Source organism: Rhizophagus irregularis, chromosome 3, assembly GCF_026210795.1.
Source record: "Rhizophagus irregularis chromosome 3, complete sequence".
Classification (NCBI taxonomy): domain Eukaryota; kingdom Fungi; phylum Glomeromycota; class Glomeromycetes; order Glomerales; family Glomeraceae; genus Rhizophagus; species Rhizophagus irregularis.
Window position 1 is genome coordinate 466,760 of NC_089431.1, and position 13,970 is coordinate 480,729.

The 13,970-nt window shown below is 27.0% G+C and overlaps 5 protein-coding genes across 5 annotated transcripts; all 5 read left to right on the forward strand.

The window, feature by feature from the left end:
• Positions 1 to 3,551: 3,551 nt before the first annotated feature.
• OCT59_020140 (uncharacterized protein) lies at positions 3,552 to 5,068 on the forward strand (the record flags this gene model as incomplete). Its single annotated transcript, XM_066148980.1, has 2 exons — positions 3,552 to 3,808; positions 3,883 to 5,068. 2 exons carry the CDS (start codon positions 3,552 to 3,554, stop codon positions 5,066 to 5,068), a joined length of 1,443 nt encoding a protein of 480 aa, XP_065989935.1.
• A 395-nt stretch (positions 5,069 to 5,463) lies between these two features.
• On the forward strand, positions 5,464 to 5,682 carry OCT59_020141 (uncharacterized protein; the record flags this gene model as incomplete). Its single annotated transcript, XM_066148981.1, has 1 exon — positions 5,464 to 5,682. One exon carries the CDS (start codon positions 5,464 to 5,466, stop codon positions 5,680 to 5,682), a length of 219 nt encoding a protein of 72 aa, XP_065989936.1.
• A 2,032-nt stretch (positions 5,683 to 7,714) lies between these two features.
• On the forward strand, positions 7,715 to 7,915 carry OCT59_020142 (uncharacterized protein; the record flags this gene model as incomplete). Its single annotated transcript, XM_066148982.1, has 1 exon — positions 7,715 to 7,915. The coding sequence occupies one exon, from the start codon at positions 7,715 to 7,717 to the stop codon at positions 7,913 to 7,915; it is 201 nt and encodes a 66-aa protein (XP_065989937.1).
• A 959-nt stretch (positions 7,916 to 8,874) lies between these two features.
• Positions 8,875 to 10,643, forward strand: OCT59_020143 (uncharacterized protein; the record flags this gene model as incomplete). The annotated part of the gene is made up of 5 exons (XM_066148983.1): positions 8,875 to 8,902; positions 8,966 to 9,165; positions 9,389 to 9,463; positions 9,526 to 9,916; positions 9,988 to 10,643. 5 exons carry the CDS (start codon positions 8,875 to 8,877, stop codon positions 10,641 to 10,643), a joined length of 1,350 nt encoding a protein of 449 aa, XP_065989938.1.
• Positions 10,644 to 13,519: 2,876 nt separating this feature from the next.
• Positions 13,520 to 13,744, forward strand: OCT59_020144 (uncharacterized protein; the record flags this gene model as incomplete). Its single annotated transcript, XM_066148984.1, has 1 exon — positions 13,520 to 13,744. The coding sequence occupies one exon, from the start codon at positions 13,520 to 13,522 to the stop codon at positions 13,742 to 13,744; it is 225 nt and encodes a 74-aa protein (XP_065989939.1).
• Positions 13,745 to 13,970: the final 226 nt, after the last annotated feature.

Consider the following 13,970-nt stretch of genomic DNA (forward strand, 5'->3'; position numbering starts at 1 on the left):
TAATTCTTAAATCTTTAATATATACAATCGACATTTATGGACCTGCGGCAAATCGTCGATTATGTTGTGAGTTGTGAGTTGTGACATCTAATTAAATGATTAACATGATTTTTGAATAAACTACTAAGCCTCTTTAAAAAACCTATTGACTATCAAAAATCCGGAAATTTATATTTGACCTCAAAGTCAGTTGCTTTAAAAAACTTAATGTCGCACAGAATACAACGGCTAATTATATATAATTGAACATTTACGAATTTGGATTAAATTTTTCTTTCCTTTCGCTAACGTTAAAAATTTATAAAAAATGGGTGAAAATCAATTTTTACCACAAAATTTACTTGAAATTTTGAATGATAAAATCTCTTTATTTGCAAAGAATTTTTCAACCAATAAAAAGAAAAATGATGGAACTTTGACACATATTAAATTACCTAATATATCACCTAAAATATTAAAATATTCCAAATAATTTTAAGGTAATAATTTTAAAAACAAATTATATTCATAATATTCTTTTTATTAATAATGTATATTATTTATATTTTAGTTATATGTATGGCGGAAGACTTTCTTTGAACGAATATGATACTCCAGAAATGTAATTAAAATCCTAGTTGCCGCCAGCGAACTTAATCTTCAAGAATTAATCACGTATCTACAATTCTATTTGATTAAAAACAAAACAAATTGGATATGGAACAAAATTTTAATTCGATATATTAAACAAGTCTTGAGAATGATTCTTTCTTGGAACTTCAAAAATATTGTACTGATTTAATTTCCAAAGAATCAGATAAAATGTTTAATTCTTTGAATTTTCTTTAATTCCAGAAAAATTTTTAATTGCAATTATTCAAAATGATAACCGTCAAATGAGTGAAATTCAGATTTGAGAATATCATGTTCTTAAATGGGGATTTGCTCAAAATTCTGACCTTCCCTCTGATTTTACAAACTTTTCGAAGGACAACTTCAAAAATTTAAAGAATACCTTAGAAAGATTTATAAATTCTACGAGTTAACTACTAAAGAATTTTTACAAAAAGTATTCCCTTATGAAGAACTATTTCCCAAAGATTTATATAGAGATTTATTAAAGGCTTTTTTGAGTCTTTCAGATAGGGATGGCAATGGTCGGTCATGGTCGGTCATCGGTCGGTCATAACCGGTCAAGAACCTTTGACCGACCGACCGACCGTTTGACCGACCGGTCTGACCGACCGGTTAACCGACCGTTTGACCGACTGGTTAACCGATCCTGAAAACATTTGCGAAACGTAATTTAATTGAAATACTTAATAAAAAACGTTTTCGCAACGTTTTCTATTAAAATAATTAAAAAAACGTTTGCGAAACATTTTTTTTATTAAATTACATTTCGCAAACGTTTTCAGGATCGGTTAAACGGTCGGTCAAACGGTCGGTTAACCGGTCGGTCAGAGGTCTTTGACCGACCGATATCGGTCACGGTCATGACCGGTCATAACCGGTTAATGACCGTGACCGTTGCCATCCCTACTTTCAGATCCTAATAGCAAGCCAAGTGATAACCGATATAACTAAAGTAACGGAAGAAAGTAAAAGAATAATAGCGGACTCAAATATTGTAACTTATCAACATGTTGAATTAATTTCAAAATGGATCAATAGATTAGAAACTACGGACAAGTTAACTACTTCATATGAATTCAAATTATTCTTTCGCGCATCTCGTGATGGATATTCACGAAATAAATACTTTGCGATAATCAACCTCGCACTATAACAATCGTTAAAGTGAATGATAGTAACGAAATTCTTGGAGGATATAATCTACTTGAATGGAAGTCTAATGGTATTTATGGCAATACTAAAGATAGTTTTATATTTTCTTTTAGCAAAGATAAAATTAGTATATTATATTTTAAGTCGTGTAACGAATGGGAACAATTCTGTAATGAATAATTCTTATCTCAGTCCTTCATTTAGTGAAAATGATCTTATTATATGGTGCGACGTTGGGGTGGTAGATATACTAATTAAACCAAATATATGTATAGTCTTATAATCCAGATTTTTTTTACTATACTAGTTTTTAATTACTGAATTTGGAATAGTGTTAGGAAAATTATATAGGGTATCCGGATTTTTGGATACTAACATTTAAATTATTTATTGACGGTATTATACATTTTGAAATATAAACTTCATATTATTTAAAAATTTGTGATAGCCATTTGCCCATTAAAAAATTCGAAATCTTTAAAATTTGAGTAATCATGTTATATTAACTTTTAAGAAATACTAGAAATACAAACAGATACACAAAAATGAAAATAGAATGCTTTTTTTGAAATTACTCAAGAAAAAAAAAATTTTTCCTATAAAGAAGCAGTTAGAAAGCTTACTATATGCTTATTGCAGTTCTTTTTAAGAAAATCAAATATTTCATGAAAGAGATGGTGTTTTAGAATGTTTTTGCAGAATTCAGAGCGAAAAATGAGGAGAAGAATCCAAAGTTGTGAAAGTTTAAAAAATATCAAATTTAATTGAAAGTTTATTATAAAAAACCAATTTTAAGCTTAATATGTTGATCACGAAAATAATAAACTTTATATGAGACTATACATATATTTGATTTAACTAGTATATCTACCACCCCAGTGTGACGTATCTGAAAAATTAATGTGTTTTAGCAAAAGTTCTTCTTATGAAAACCAATTAGAGAAACTAAAGATTACTTTGATGTAGAAGAATGCGAATTATATAGGATATTTTAACAGTGATAGTTTTTTTTTTAAATATTTAATATTGTAATTAATTATATTTTTTTATCCCTCAGTTTCTTTCTCACTTGTGCACCATAATATGAATTCTCATAAATGAAAGTTTTAGAAAAATTGATATGGCCATCAAAAAGAATGAAGTTTCAGTTCAGGATTTGTATCGCATCGTAGAATCTATATTTAAAAACTTAAGGGTGATCGCAACTTGTAATTCAAAATTCATATTTAAGCGATTACCTACAGATACAGTAATAGGTGAAGTTCTAATTGATGAAGTTTAGATTAATTAGCATAGTTATTTTAACAATTAAAATTGATTATTAAGCTACACTAAGCTTAACATAACACGTTAAATTAACGTTATTAACGTACAATTATCCATTCATTTTATTTAAACCTTGGCCAAATTAAGAAGGAAATTATCTACAGAAAAGATGGTAAATTTGATGTGAAACTTTTATCAGTTTATGCCGATTGTGTAAACGAATAAGTAGATAAAACATGCAAAATAAATCTTTTTTTTAGTATGATATTATAGATAAACAACCTACAATGGTTGCGATTATGACATGACATCGTTTATTTAATAGAATAAAGTAATAATTAATGCTTGCTACGCCACTTTAAACAAATTCGAAATCCGGAAAATCATATTTGCCGATATGACCTCAGAGTCACGTGCTTTAAATTTGAATGTTGCACAGAATTACAATATAAGGTTTATCCATTTACAAATTTGGGATTAAATTCTTTTCTCGTTAAACTTTAAAGAATAATAAAAAAATGGTTGTTAAAAACCTTTTACCAAGGTTATCACAAGATTTCCTTAAAATTTTAAATGATGAAGAATATTATGATATTACTATTGAAGTTGGTAATGAAGATTGTACAAGAGTCTTTCGTGCGCATAAAGTTATTTTATATTATCGTTCTCCTTATTTGCAAAGAATTTTGTCAACTGATAAAAAGAAAAATGATGGAACTTTGGCACATATCAAATTACCAAATATTTTACCAGAAATATTTCAAATAATTTTAAGGTAATAAACTTTTGATGACGGTTAATTAATAATATTTTAATTTTACACATATTTATTTTTTTTATTTATTTCAGTTATTTATATGGCGGGAAACTTTCTTTGGACGAATATGATACTTCAGACGTAATGAAAATCTTAGATGCTGCCAGTGAACTTAATCTTCAAGAGTTATTCACGTATTTGCAATCTTTCTTGATCAGAAACAAAACAAATTGGATGGAACAAAATTTTAATTTAATATATCAAATGAGCTTTGAAAATGACTCTTTCGCGGAATTTAAAAATTATTGCAATGATTTAATAACCAAAGAGCCAAATAAGATATTTGAAACAACAAATTTTTCTTCAATTTCAGAAAATCTTTTGGTCACAATTATTCAAAGTGATAACCTTCAAATGAATGAAATTCAAATTTGGGAACACGTTCTTAATTGGGGACTTGCTAAAAATCCTGAACTTCCTTCTGATCCTGCAACATATTCAAAACAGAATTTTAAAACTTTAAAGAATACCTTACAACATTGTATTCCATTGATTGAATTCCACAATTTATCTTCTAGAGAATTTGTTGATAAAGTATTGCCTTATGAAAAAGTATTTCCAAAAGATATATATAGGGATTTAATAAAATCTTTTTTAAACCTTTTGAATCCTGATAGCAGGCCAAATGGATCAAGTGATAGACCAAGACCGTGTAACATTAGAGAAAGCGAAAAAATTGTTGGTTCAAGAATTATAACTCAACAACATGTTGAACTTATTTCAAAATGGATCGATAGATTGGAAATTACGGACCAATTAATTCCTTCATATGAATTTAAATTATTATTTAGTGGATCCCGTGATGGACTTGACCGAGATAAATTTCATGAAATTTGTGATAATAAACTTCGCACAGTAACAATTGTTAAAGTGAAAGGCAGTAACGAAATTCTTGGAGGATATAATCCACTTGAATGGAAGTCTAATGGTAATTATGGCATTACTAAAGATAGTTTTATATTTTCTTTTAATAGCAATAGAATTAATAATTATATTTTAAGTCGTATAATGAATAAGAATAATGCTATAAAAAATCACTTTTACTACGGTCCATCATTTGGAGAAAATGATCTTGTTATATGGAGTTCATCTTTTGGAAATTATTGTAAAAGAAGTTCTTATTTAAAACCAATCAGGCAAACTAAAAATAAATTTGATGTAGAAGAATGTGAAGTATTTCAAATTATTCATAATGAACCTATAGATTCTAATAACTAATATACTCAAATTTTAGAGAACAATTTAGAAATATTTATATATATGTATATTTTTTTATAAGAACACTATATGTATTTTTATATTTATTGAATAGATATTTGATATGTATAACCTTACTTCTAAAGATTTCTATCTGATCTATCTGATTTTATAATGTAAATTTGGTTGACTCCATGACGTAACTTTTAATAATATTACTGCGTATATTATTATGACGTCAATAAAATTGCAAATAATATTCTTTATTTAAAACGTTCTTATAAAATAATGATTATTAAACACAATAAATATTATATTTACCAATTAAAGCTTCCCACCATTATTTTCTTAGAACGAAAAAAAATAAAGTATTCCTGGACAAATCTCAAGTGATTAATTCATAATTCGGTGTTTTAATGGTGACTTATCTATGGACTGAAGAAGCTCATATAAAGTTTTTAGAAGAGCATAATGACGAGGGAGATACTGAATATTTTACTCGGCTTTCTGATAATGCAATAAAAAAGCGATCAAGATTTTACTATAAGTTTCCTGCATTTCTTTGCGAACTATGTAGTAATAATATTTTTACCAATACGTTGGATAGAGAATACGAGATTGCAATTCGCATTTAGAAATAAAGCCTTTCGGAATTTCCTTTTTAGTTTCGGCAGGCAACCTTACTCCCAGCCAAAAGTTTAGGTCCACTCCTGTGATCTGCAAATGACCTGCAATAAATAAAAATTTGTACCATATAATAATCAATAAAAGTGAACATCATGCATATTGTTCTTTTATTTTTATTTTTTTTGTAAAAGAGAACTTTCAGATTTTAGAGTTATCAGTTTTTATGAAGCTGGTGACTCAGAATGAACAGTTTCAGAAAAAACTGGTTATGGTAAAATCACAATTTATAATATTATATCTAAATATAAAAAAACAGGTGCTATTAGTATTGCTTCTCGAAGTAGACGTCCAAAAAAATTAACTATTGTCCATCACATGACCATCAATAAACAATCAGAATTCCACTTCAGAACTTCTTTCTTTTGTTTTAAATACTGTATATGGTATGCTTCAGAGTTACACTTTAAAGCTTATTTTTTTTAAGAGAACGTTAACTAATGTTTATTTCTCAGATTTTGGCTTTGGATATTGGTTTAATAATAGTTTTTTTTAAAGTTATATTCTTTGAAATATATTTTCGTTAATAAAATTTCTTTTGTATCTTTTTGCAAAAATCAGTCACTCATTTTTGACAATTTCAAATATGAATCAGTTAGAGAAAGTACAAGAAGAAAAGGATATCCATTACTATGAAAAGAAAATTTATTTCTTTTCATTCAAAATCTTTTACCATTTCAACTATTAATATATATTTATTTTCAAAAGTCTTTCCCATATTTTTTGGTGAAATGAACGGAATTAATCATGATTTATTAATAAAAATTTTAGAAAATATATTTAATTAATGTAATAAATTTTTAAATTTTAGCATATTTTAATAATAAATACAGTAAATTATATTATATACTAATTTTCGCCTCAGATTCCCATTGGATCTGAGTGGAATTAGCTCAGATTCCATGTAATAATGGCAGTAATGGCAGAAGACATGAGTCCAGATGATTACAAATGATTACAAATCAAATGTTCAAATTAGTATGACCATTTTAAGTCACTATATTAGTACAAGGTATTCAGAAAATGTGATATTTATCCGATTATGTCATTTGCGCCATGAATTGGTTAAAGATTTAGGTATCTTACGAAATAAAATCTGTGTTAAAATAATATCAATACCAGTAAATTTATCTGATTTTTCATTTATCCGGTGGCACTATAAAGCTAAATAAATTAGATTATAAATAATGACTCTCTAGCAGTGTATAAAATTCATGTGCACTATGTGCACATATGCATATTTTAATTTTTATGTGCACAATTTTTAAAATTTAATGTGCACTATTGTTCACAAAATTTTTTTAGTGTGCATGCTTTATGTGCACATGTGCACATATAATTTTTTTCAGATTTTATACACTGCTCTCTAGTCACTAACATTAATACTTGAAGTAAAATCATATTAGTACTAAAAAACAATGATCTGGTCATTTGACTATTTAGATAATTTATGAAATCATTTGTTATTATTCATAATCATTTGTCATCATCATCATAAAAATGTTCTTATTGAACTTATTGACTCAAATGTCAATTTTTTAAATTCTTCAATTACACATTCTATTAACTCTTATGAGTTATTTAATCATATTAATATTGATAATTCTGGACATCATGAAATTTATTTAATTTTACATCAATTTATCCCACAAAATTTAAACAACTTAGTACATTCTTTTACTTTTAATGATAAACTCACCTGTAATATTATATGGGATTATTTCATGAAATTTATACAAACGTATTTGGCCTTGACATTGTATCCATTTACATGAATGGGACCATCAACATGGCATTACCTCTAAACAAAAAAGATGCAAATTTAGGTGTAAAAAATCTTTGGGATCAACTTAGCCTAGGATTATTTCCACCATTTCAAATTCCTCATGAGACCCTAAAATCAGTCCTTCTCATATCTTGATAAGCCTCTCACCTCCTACTATATGTTCTTCTTGGTCTTTTCATCCCTTTACTGCTAACTTCATGGTCCCTCGTCGCACACATGGTCCTCAAACATCTTTATGGTTGGTCTTGTATACTTCTAATTTTCTTCATTCTGGAGGATGGTCATCTCACATTCAACATCCTAGTGATTTAGAGTTAGATTTAGTTAATTCTTTTTCTATTTGTAAATTTAATTTTTTTTCAGTTTCATTTTCTTTAATTCCTATGGGTATGACATAGGCTATGGTTTATGTTTGTCCTTTATGTATTGTTAGGCTCCAGTCATGTCTATATGTTTAAAATAAAATAAATAATCATTTGTCTTTTAGTCATTTCAATCATATGATTTTGATTGGCTAATATTTATCACATAAATAAGCATGTGACTATAATTAAAAAACAATGAATTCAGTGTAGGCAAAAATTATAATATTGGCCAAAATTACATTCAAATGACTAAGGTCATTTGTCATTTGAGCATTGAAATGACATGTCATTTGTTATTTGTCATTTGAATCATCAAGTCATTTGCTGAACACTTCTAAAAAAGTAAAAATAAATTAGATTACTTAAAATAAGTATTGGATTTCTAATGCTAATTTAATATGAACAATTCAAAATTAGATAGTATCATTATCAGGTTCCTAAATCCTAAGATTACAAATAATGGTTTTATATTTATTAAAAGAAGTAGCTAATGCTTTCTTACTAATTACTATGAACAATGTATCTGTTATAATATCAATCATATATGTCATAACTATTAATTTTTTGTAAGATCTTTTTTCCTTTTTAGTAAAAAAATATGACATTATATTAAATAAAAATCATAATTTGTCATTATAATAATTATCATGAGTAAAACTATATCATTCTGTATCATCTTACTTGCAAGACTAACAAAAGCTAGGTCACTTACTATAATTATTTTTTTTTTTCACAATAATATGTCAGTCCAAGTCATACCACATATAAGTTATTTTTTTTTGTATTTAAGATCCTTATGCATTTTGATAGTTTTTTTTTCTTACTTTTATTCTAAATTTTTTTATAATTTTATAGTTTTTTTTTCTTACTTTTTCTAATCTTAATATTACTTTTTTAACTTTTTTTTAATTTTTACAATTACTTTACAATTTTTTAATCTTCCTTTAACAAAACCTTACTTTTTTTTAATTTTCTTGTTTAATGAAATAATTATGAGTAAACTATATCCTGAACATAAGGGTAAATAAATTTTATATACTTAGTAAATAAATTCAATTTTCTAACTATCCCTTTGACCTTTAGCCCTAGAATCTTATTTCAAAGAGAAAGGAAATTTAGCATCATATTATGGTTTCTTACTCCTTCACTACAACACTATTGTTACTTCATCATTACCAACTAATAATTGGAAGGAACTTAATAATCAATGGATCAATCACTTTCTAATAGAAGCAAAACATCAAATAATTAATGAGGAATTTTTAATTTCTATAAAGGAAAAGGTGTGTTTTTTATTTAGCAAATTTGAAGGTAACTCCTAAATTGATGCTTTGAGCTAGGAGAATTACTGGATTAACCAACTTGGTAAATCCAAGTCCTTAATTCAGGTGCCTTAAATTTGTATTGGTAAAAGTCTGCTTGTTCTGGAGGAGGAACAGGCTATATACCTTCTTTTATCATAAATAAAAAATTAGTACACACAGCTAATAATATTTCTTGTAATAGGTAAATAATGAACAAACACGTCATGCAAAAAAATTAGAAATTTACTGGAAGGAGGTGATTACAGAATTAAATAAGGTTAGTCAGTATAATATAATAAGTTTAGTGATTATATAAATTGTTAATAAATTTTATTATAGAAGGATTCTGTAAAGCGAAAACTTGAAGAAGAAAAGGAAAATTTCAATTCACAATCAAAAAAGTGCCGAACTACTATCACTCTTTTTTGCATAGTTCAAGGAAATGCACACAATGCCTTTGCTATTAATATTAACAAAAACAAAACCATTAGTGAGCTTAAGAGTTTAATCCAAAAAGAAAAACATAATGATTTTGCTGGCATTGATCCTGATCAGCTGAAACTCTGGCAGGTTGAAATTCCTGATGATTGTTATGATGAGCTAACTAATTCTCAAGTGACTCTTAAAGACCTTAAAGAATTTGTATTTGCTTTATATCAATTTCCAGAACTTCAGAAAGATGTTGCAACACTTGCATTTTCATGCAATGATGAAAAATATTCTCCTAAAAGTGATCTAGAGTTTCAAAATATGCTTCAATTATTTGTATCAAAAAATAACCTCAAATTTACTGTATTATAGAAACATCATTATCCTTTTCTTCTTGGACTTTTCCAAAAATATGTAAACTATATAAACTTAGTGAAGATAGTGATCCAACATTATCTGTATTCCCTCCTTTTACTTGTGGATGTGTAGAATTAAATGATGAAAAGTCACAAGTAATAATCAAGCATCTTATAACTGAATTGAATTTCCACTTCAAAGCTATTCCTATTGGAAATGAAGCATCAAAAAGTCAATATGTTTGTTCATACCTTGTAGCTATTGCTAACCTTTTTGAAGATAAATTTAAGGTTTATCCAGAAAAAAATGTTTCAGGTCTGAATGGTCATGGGCCTGTAGACTTTGCTTTAATTCAAATTCAAAATTCTAGAATAATTGGGATTACTGAAGTTAAAGATAAAGATTTTCAACAAGGTGTTACTCAGAATGCAGTTCAATGTGAATCAAGTAAGAAGAAAAATGTCTTTGGTATTATAACTGATTCTGAAAAATGGTTTTTTTTGGAGTGTTCATTAGATAATGAAAGAAACCCTAATTTTAAATTATCAAAACCAATGGTTATTATATATGGAGATGAAGATATGGAAGATCGAGTAAAAAAAGTTCTTGGTCATATTGTATGGTTGCTAGGGGAGGCCCAAAGACTAGATGAACTAGAGGATAAAAACTAATAATATATTTAATTAAAATAGTATAGAATGTATACATTAAAAAATTTAGTTTCATAATATATTTTTATATATGTATCATTAGTATAAATTAAAAAAAAATAATCATATAAAATTTATTATAGATAAAATTTGGGATTGATCCCTAGCAGCAAAATATTGAGCATTGGCAGCCATAAAAATAATTAACCTGCACTGCTGGTCACAACTCAATCCTGAACTAGAATCTAAATTACATGGCGTTGGGGTCTTAAATATTTCTTATCAATAGTAGCATTATTAGGTTCTGCTGTTTTATCAGTAAAAGATTTCACTTTTGCACTGAAAAACAAACAATTAATTATCAATTTGAAAAAGAATATCATTTAAAAAAAAAGGAAAAAAAATACCAGGTCCTTATAGCTGAATTTTTTCCAAAAATATTTTTTTTTAGATTTGTCAGATAAAATTCTGGTTAATTTTGTATATAATATTAGGCTGGCTTAATATCATATACTTATTAATTAAGAATCTAGAATTCCTGGGTACTAAGTTCATCGAGAAGAAAATTTCCAGTGAAGAATTTTATAGTTATTTAATGACTTTGTAAATTATATTTAAAATCATCAATAAATATTTATTGTGTTTGATCGCAAAATTTCAGTTGGCATGTATTCTTTCTAATTTTTTTTTACCCTGTATCCTAAAATTAATAACAAATTAATTATTTTTAGGCGCTAAAGCGAAATCTTTAGCCGATAAAGCAGCGAGTTTATATGATGAACCTATTTTGTAATTAATTTAATTATAATTTATTTTTAAAATCATTGAATTTTTAAATATTTATATAATTGACCGCAAAATTACAGTAGTTATTATTTTTTTTTTTGGTTACAAAAAATTGTTTACTAAACTTTTTCTCAAAAAAATATCATAAATTTGTTTCGTAAAAATTTGTTTAAATAAATGATTGGCTTAAAAATAACTTTGTCTGAACAATAATAATACCGTATAATAAAAAAATCCAAAATATTTCAAATCATTTCACAGGATCAGACGATTGAATGAAAATTTTACCACATCCAATAAAAGTGTTATCCATTCTGGCTTTTGTATCATGCTGTATTGTTAATTTGTTATATCAATTATATCTAACTAAAATAGTCACAATATAAATAGCTGACTATGAAAATCTGCATGATCTCCTCTTTATAAAAAATTTTTTATTTTTCTAACTTTGACGTCCTCCCTTTAAAAAAAAAATTTTTTTTTAACTTTCCCTCTCTTTTTAAAAAAATATTTTTTTTTGATTTATTCTTTATTCCCCTTTCTTTTTTATTTATATTTATCCCTTTTTTTATTTCATAGGCCAGCAGATTTTTTTTTGTGAGAAGATTCAGTTTCTTTTTTCTTTTTTGTCGATCAGTTTGGGAGTCCTTTCCTTTTTGTAGGATTGTTCAGGATTTTTTTCTTTTTTTAGGTCAGTTCAAATTTTCTTTTTTTTTTTTTGTAAGTTGGGTTCAAATTCTTTTCTTTTGTAGGTTGTTTCAGTTTTGTTGCTTCAGAGTCTTCTTTTTTGTAGGTCAGTTTTGGATTTATTTTGTTGTTTTGGTTTCTTTTTCATCAGATGCTTCATAATTTTTTTCATTTATGTAGGTCAGACATTCTGGAGTTCTCTTTCTTTTTTTGTAGGAATGCTGACCTTTGGTGACTTGGACGATTGCAGATACTATATGAAGGGGGGTTTTGTTTCCAATTAAGTTAGACGTTCTTATGTTTCTTTTTTTTGTTTTTTTTAGGTTGTTTTACTCCAAATGAACCTGAACTTATAGATAATTTGGTTGCAATAGGTGGTTTTAATAAGGAGGGAATTTTCATAATGTATTTGTATTTTGTTTATTTTTTATTTTTTATTTAATTTAATAAAGTAAAATTAGATTTATGCAAATATAATTATAGTAAACTGTAATAACTGTAATACAAATAGTAAATTCAGTGACCAAATCGTATAAATTTCGTGATAAAATCAGTGATCAAATCATGTAAATTCCATATGAATTCCGTGCAAATTCCGTATCAAAACCATATTTTTAGTGATACGTAATTGTGCATTTTTCCGTATCCTATTATGATACGTTATTTCTAAGGAAAAAAAATCGTATAAAAACTTTATAAAAAACGTATCCAATTTTTTTATAGGGTGACATTTTTGCAATATTCAGCTTTTTTTAAGATTGGAAATTTCAAATTCACCTTTATAAATTTAAGTATAATTATTCAATTTATTTGTTAAAGAATTTTTAATCTAATAATAATGCACAAAGTTATAATTGCACATTAATTTTTTATATTAAATTTATAGTTAATATTTTTAATTGTATTTCCCTTGTTATTAACCTATTTGAACCTAAAGATAATAAAACACATCCTCCTAGCTCTATAAAAAATAATATCCAGAAATTGTCATCGAAAATGTCCAGAAAATGTTCAGGTGTCCGAGAAATGTTTACTTCTTGAGCCCTCCTGGACATTTCCGACAACAATTTCTGGACATTCTTTTTTTATAGGGTAGATCACTAATATCTTCTTCTACATTAACTTTTCCATCAGAAACTCTTCTAATATTAATACTTCCATATATTTATTAATTCGATCCAAAGCTTTTTCTAAAGTATTTTTTTACACTGGTTACATACGATAATGTTAATCACTCTCCTTATCTTTCTTTACCAGAAAGATATAAAGCATGTAGGAGTATGTGGAAGTTCAGCCAACTCTCCCGCGAAAAACCTTCCCACAAAAAATAATGCAAAATAAGGTATGTTCGCTATTTGGCTTGGGAAACAGATTCTACCCACCACCTGTGAGCTTTCACTGACTATACTTTTTTAAGTAGGAAAATGACCAATTACGGAACTAACATATTTCTCATTGATGGTGATGGCATTTTCGATCTTAATGTTGATTTATCTGTTATACCTATTGAAGCACTTAAAGATAGGTTTCTGACGCTAGGGCATATTGCTTCTAGGGATGTTAGGCTCTGCAGAATCGATCATGGCAGAGAAAGTGGAAATGACTATGAGATCTGCGACTTTGGAGCATTATCCCAATCTAGATCCTAATCTAATTCATATTATTATAAAAATCTTCTCCTTTTACTAAAGCTATAGATAAATAGAAATTATTTATTAACATCACGTAATGACGTAATGCGACCTGTTCACAACTTTATGTATCAGTTGTTTCGTCAACCTTTTATCAATGAATCGATCAAAGTCACGTGAAATGATGCAATGCCTGTGCGATATAAAATCGTATATTAACGCTTGCTTTTTTTCCCAGAATAAA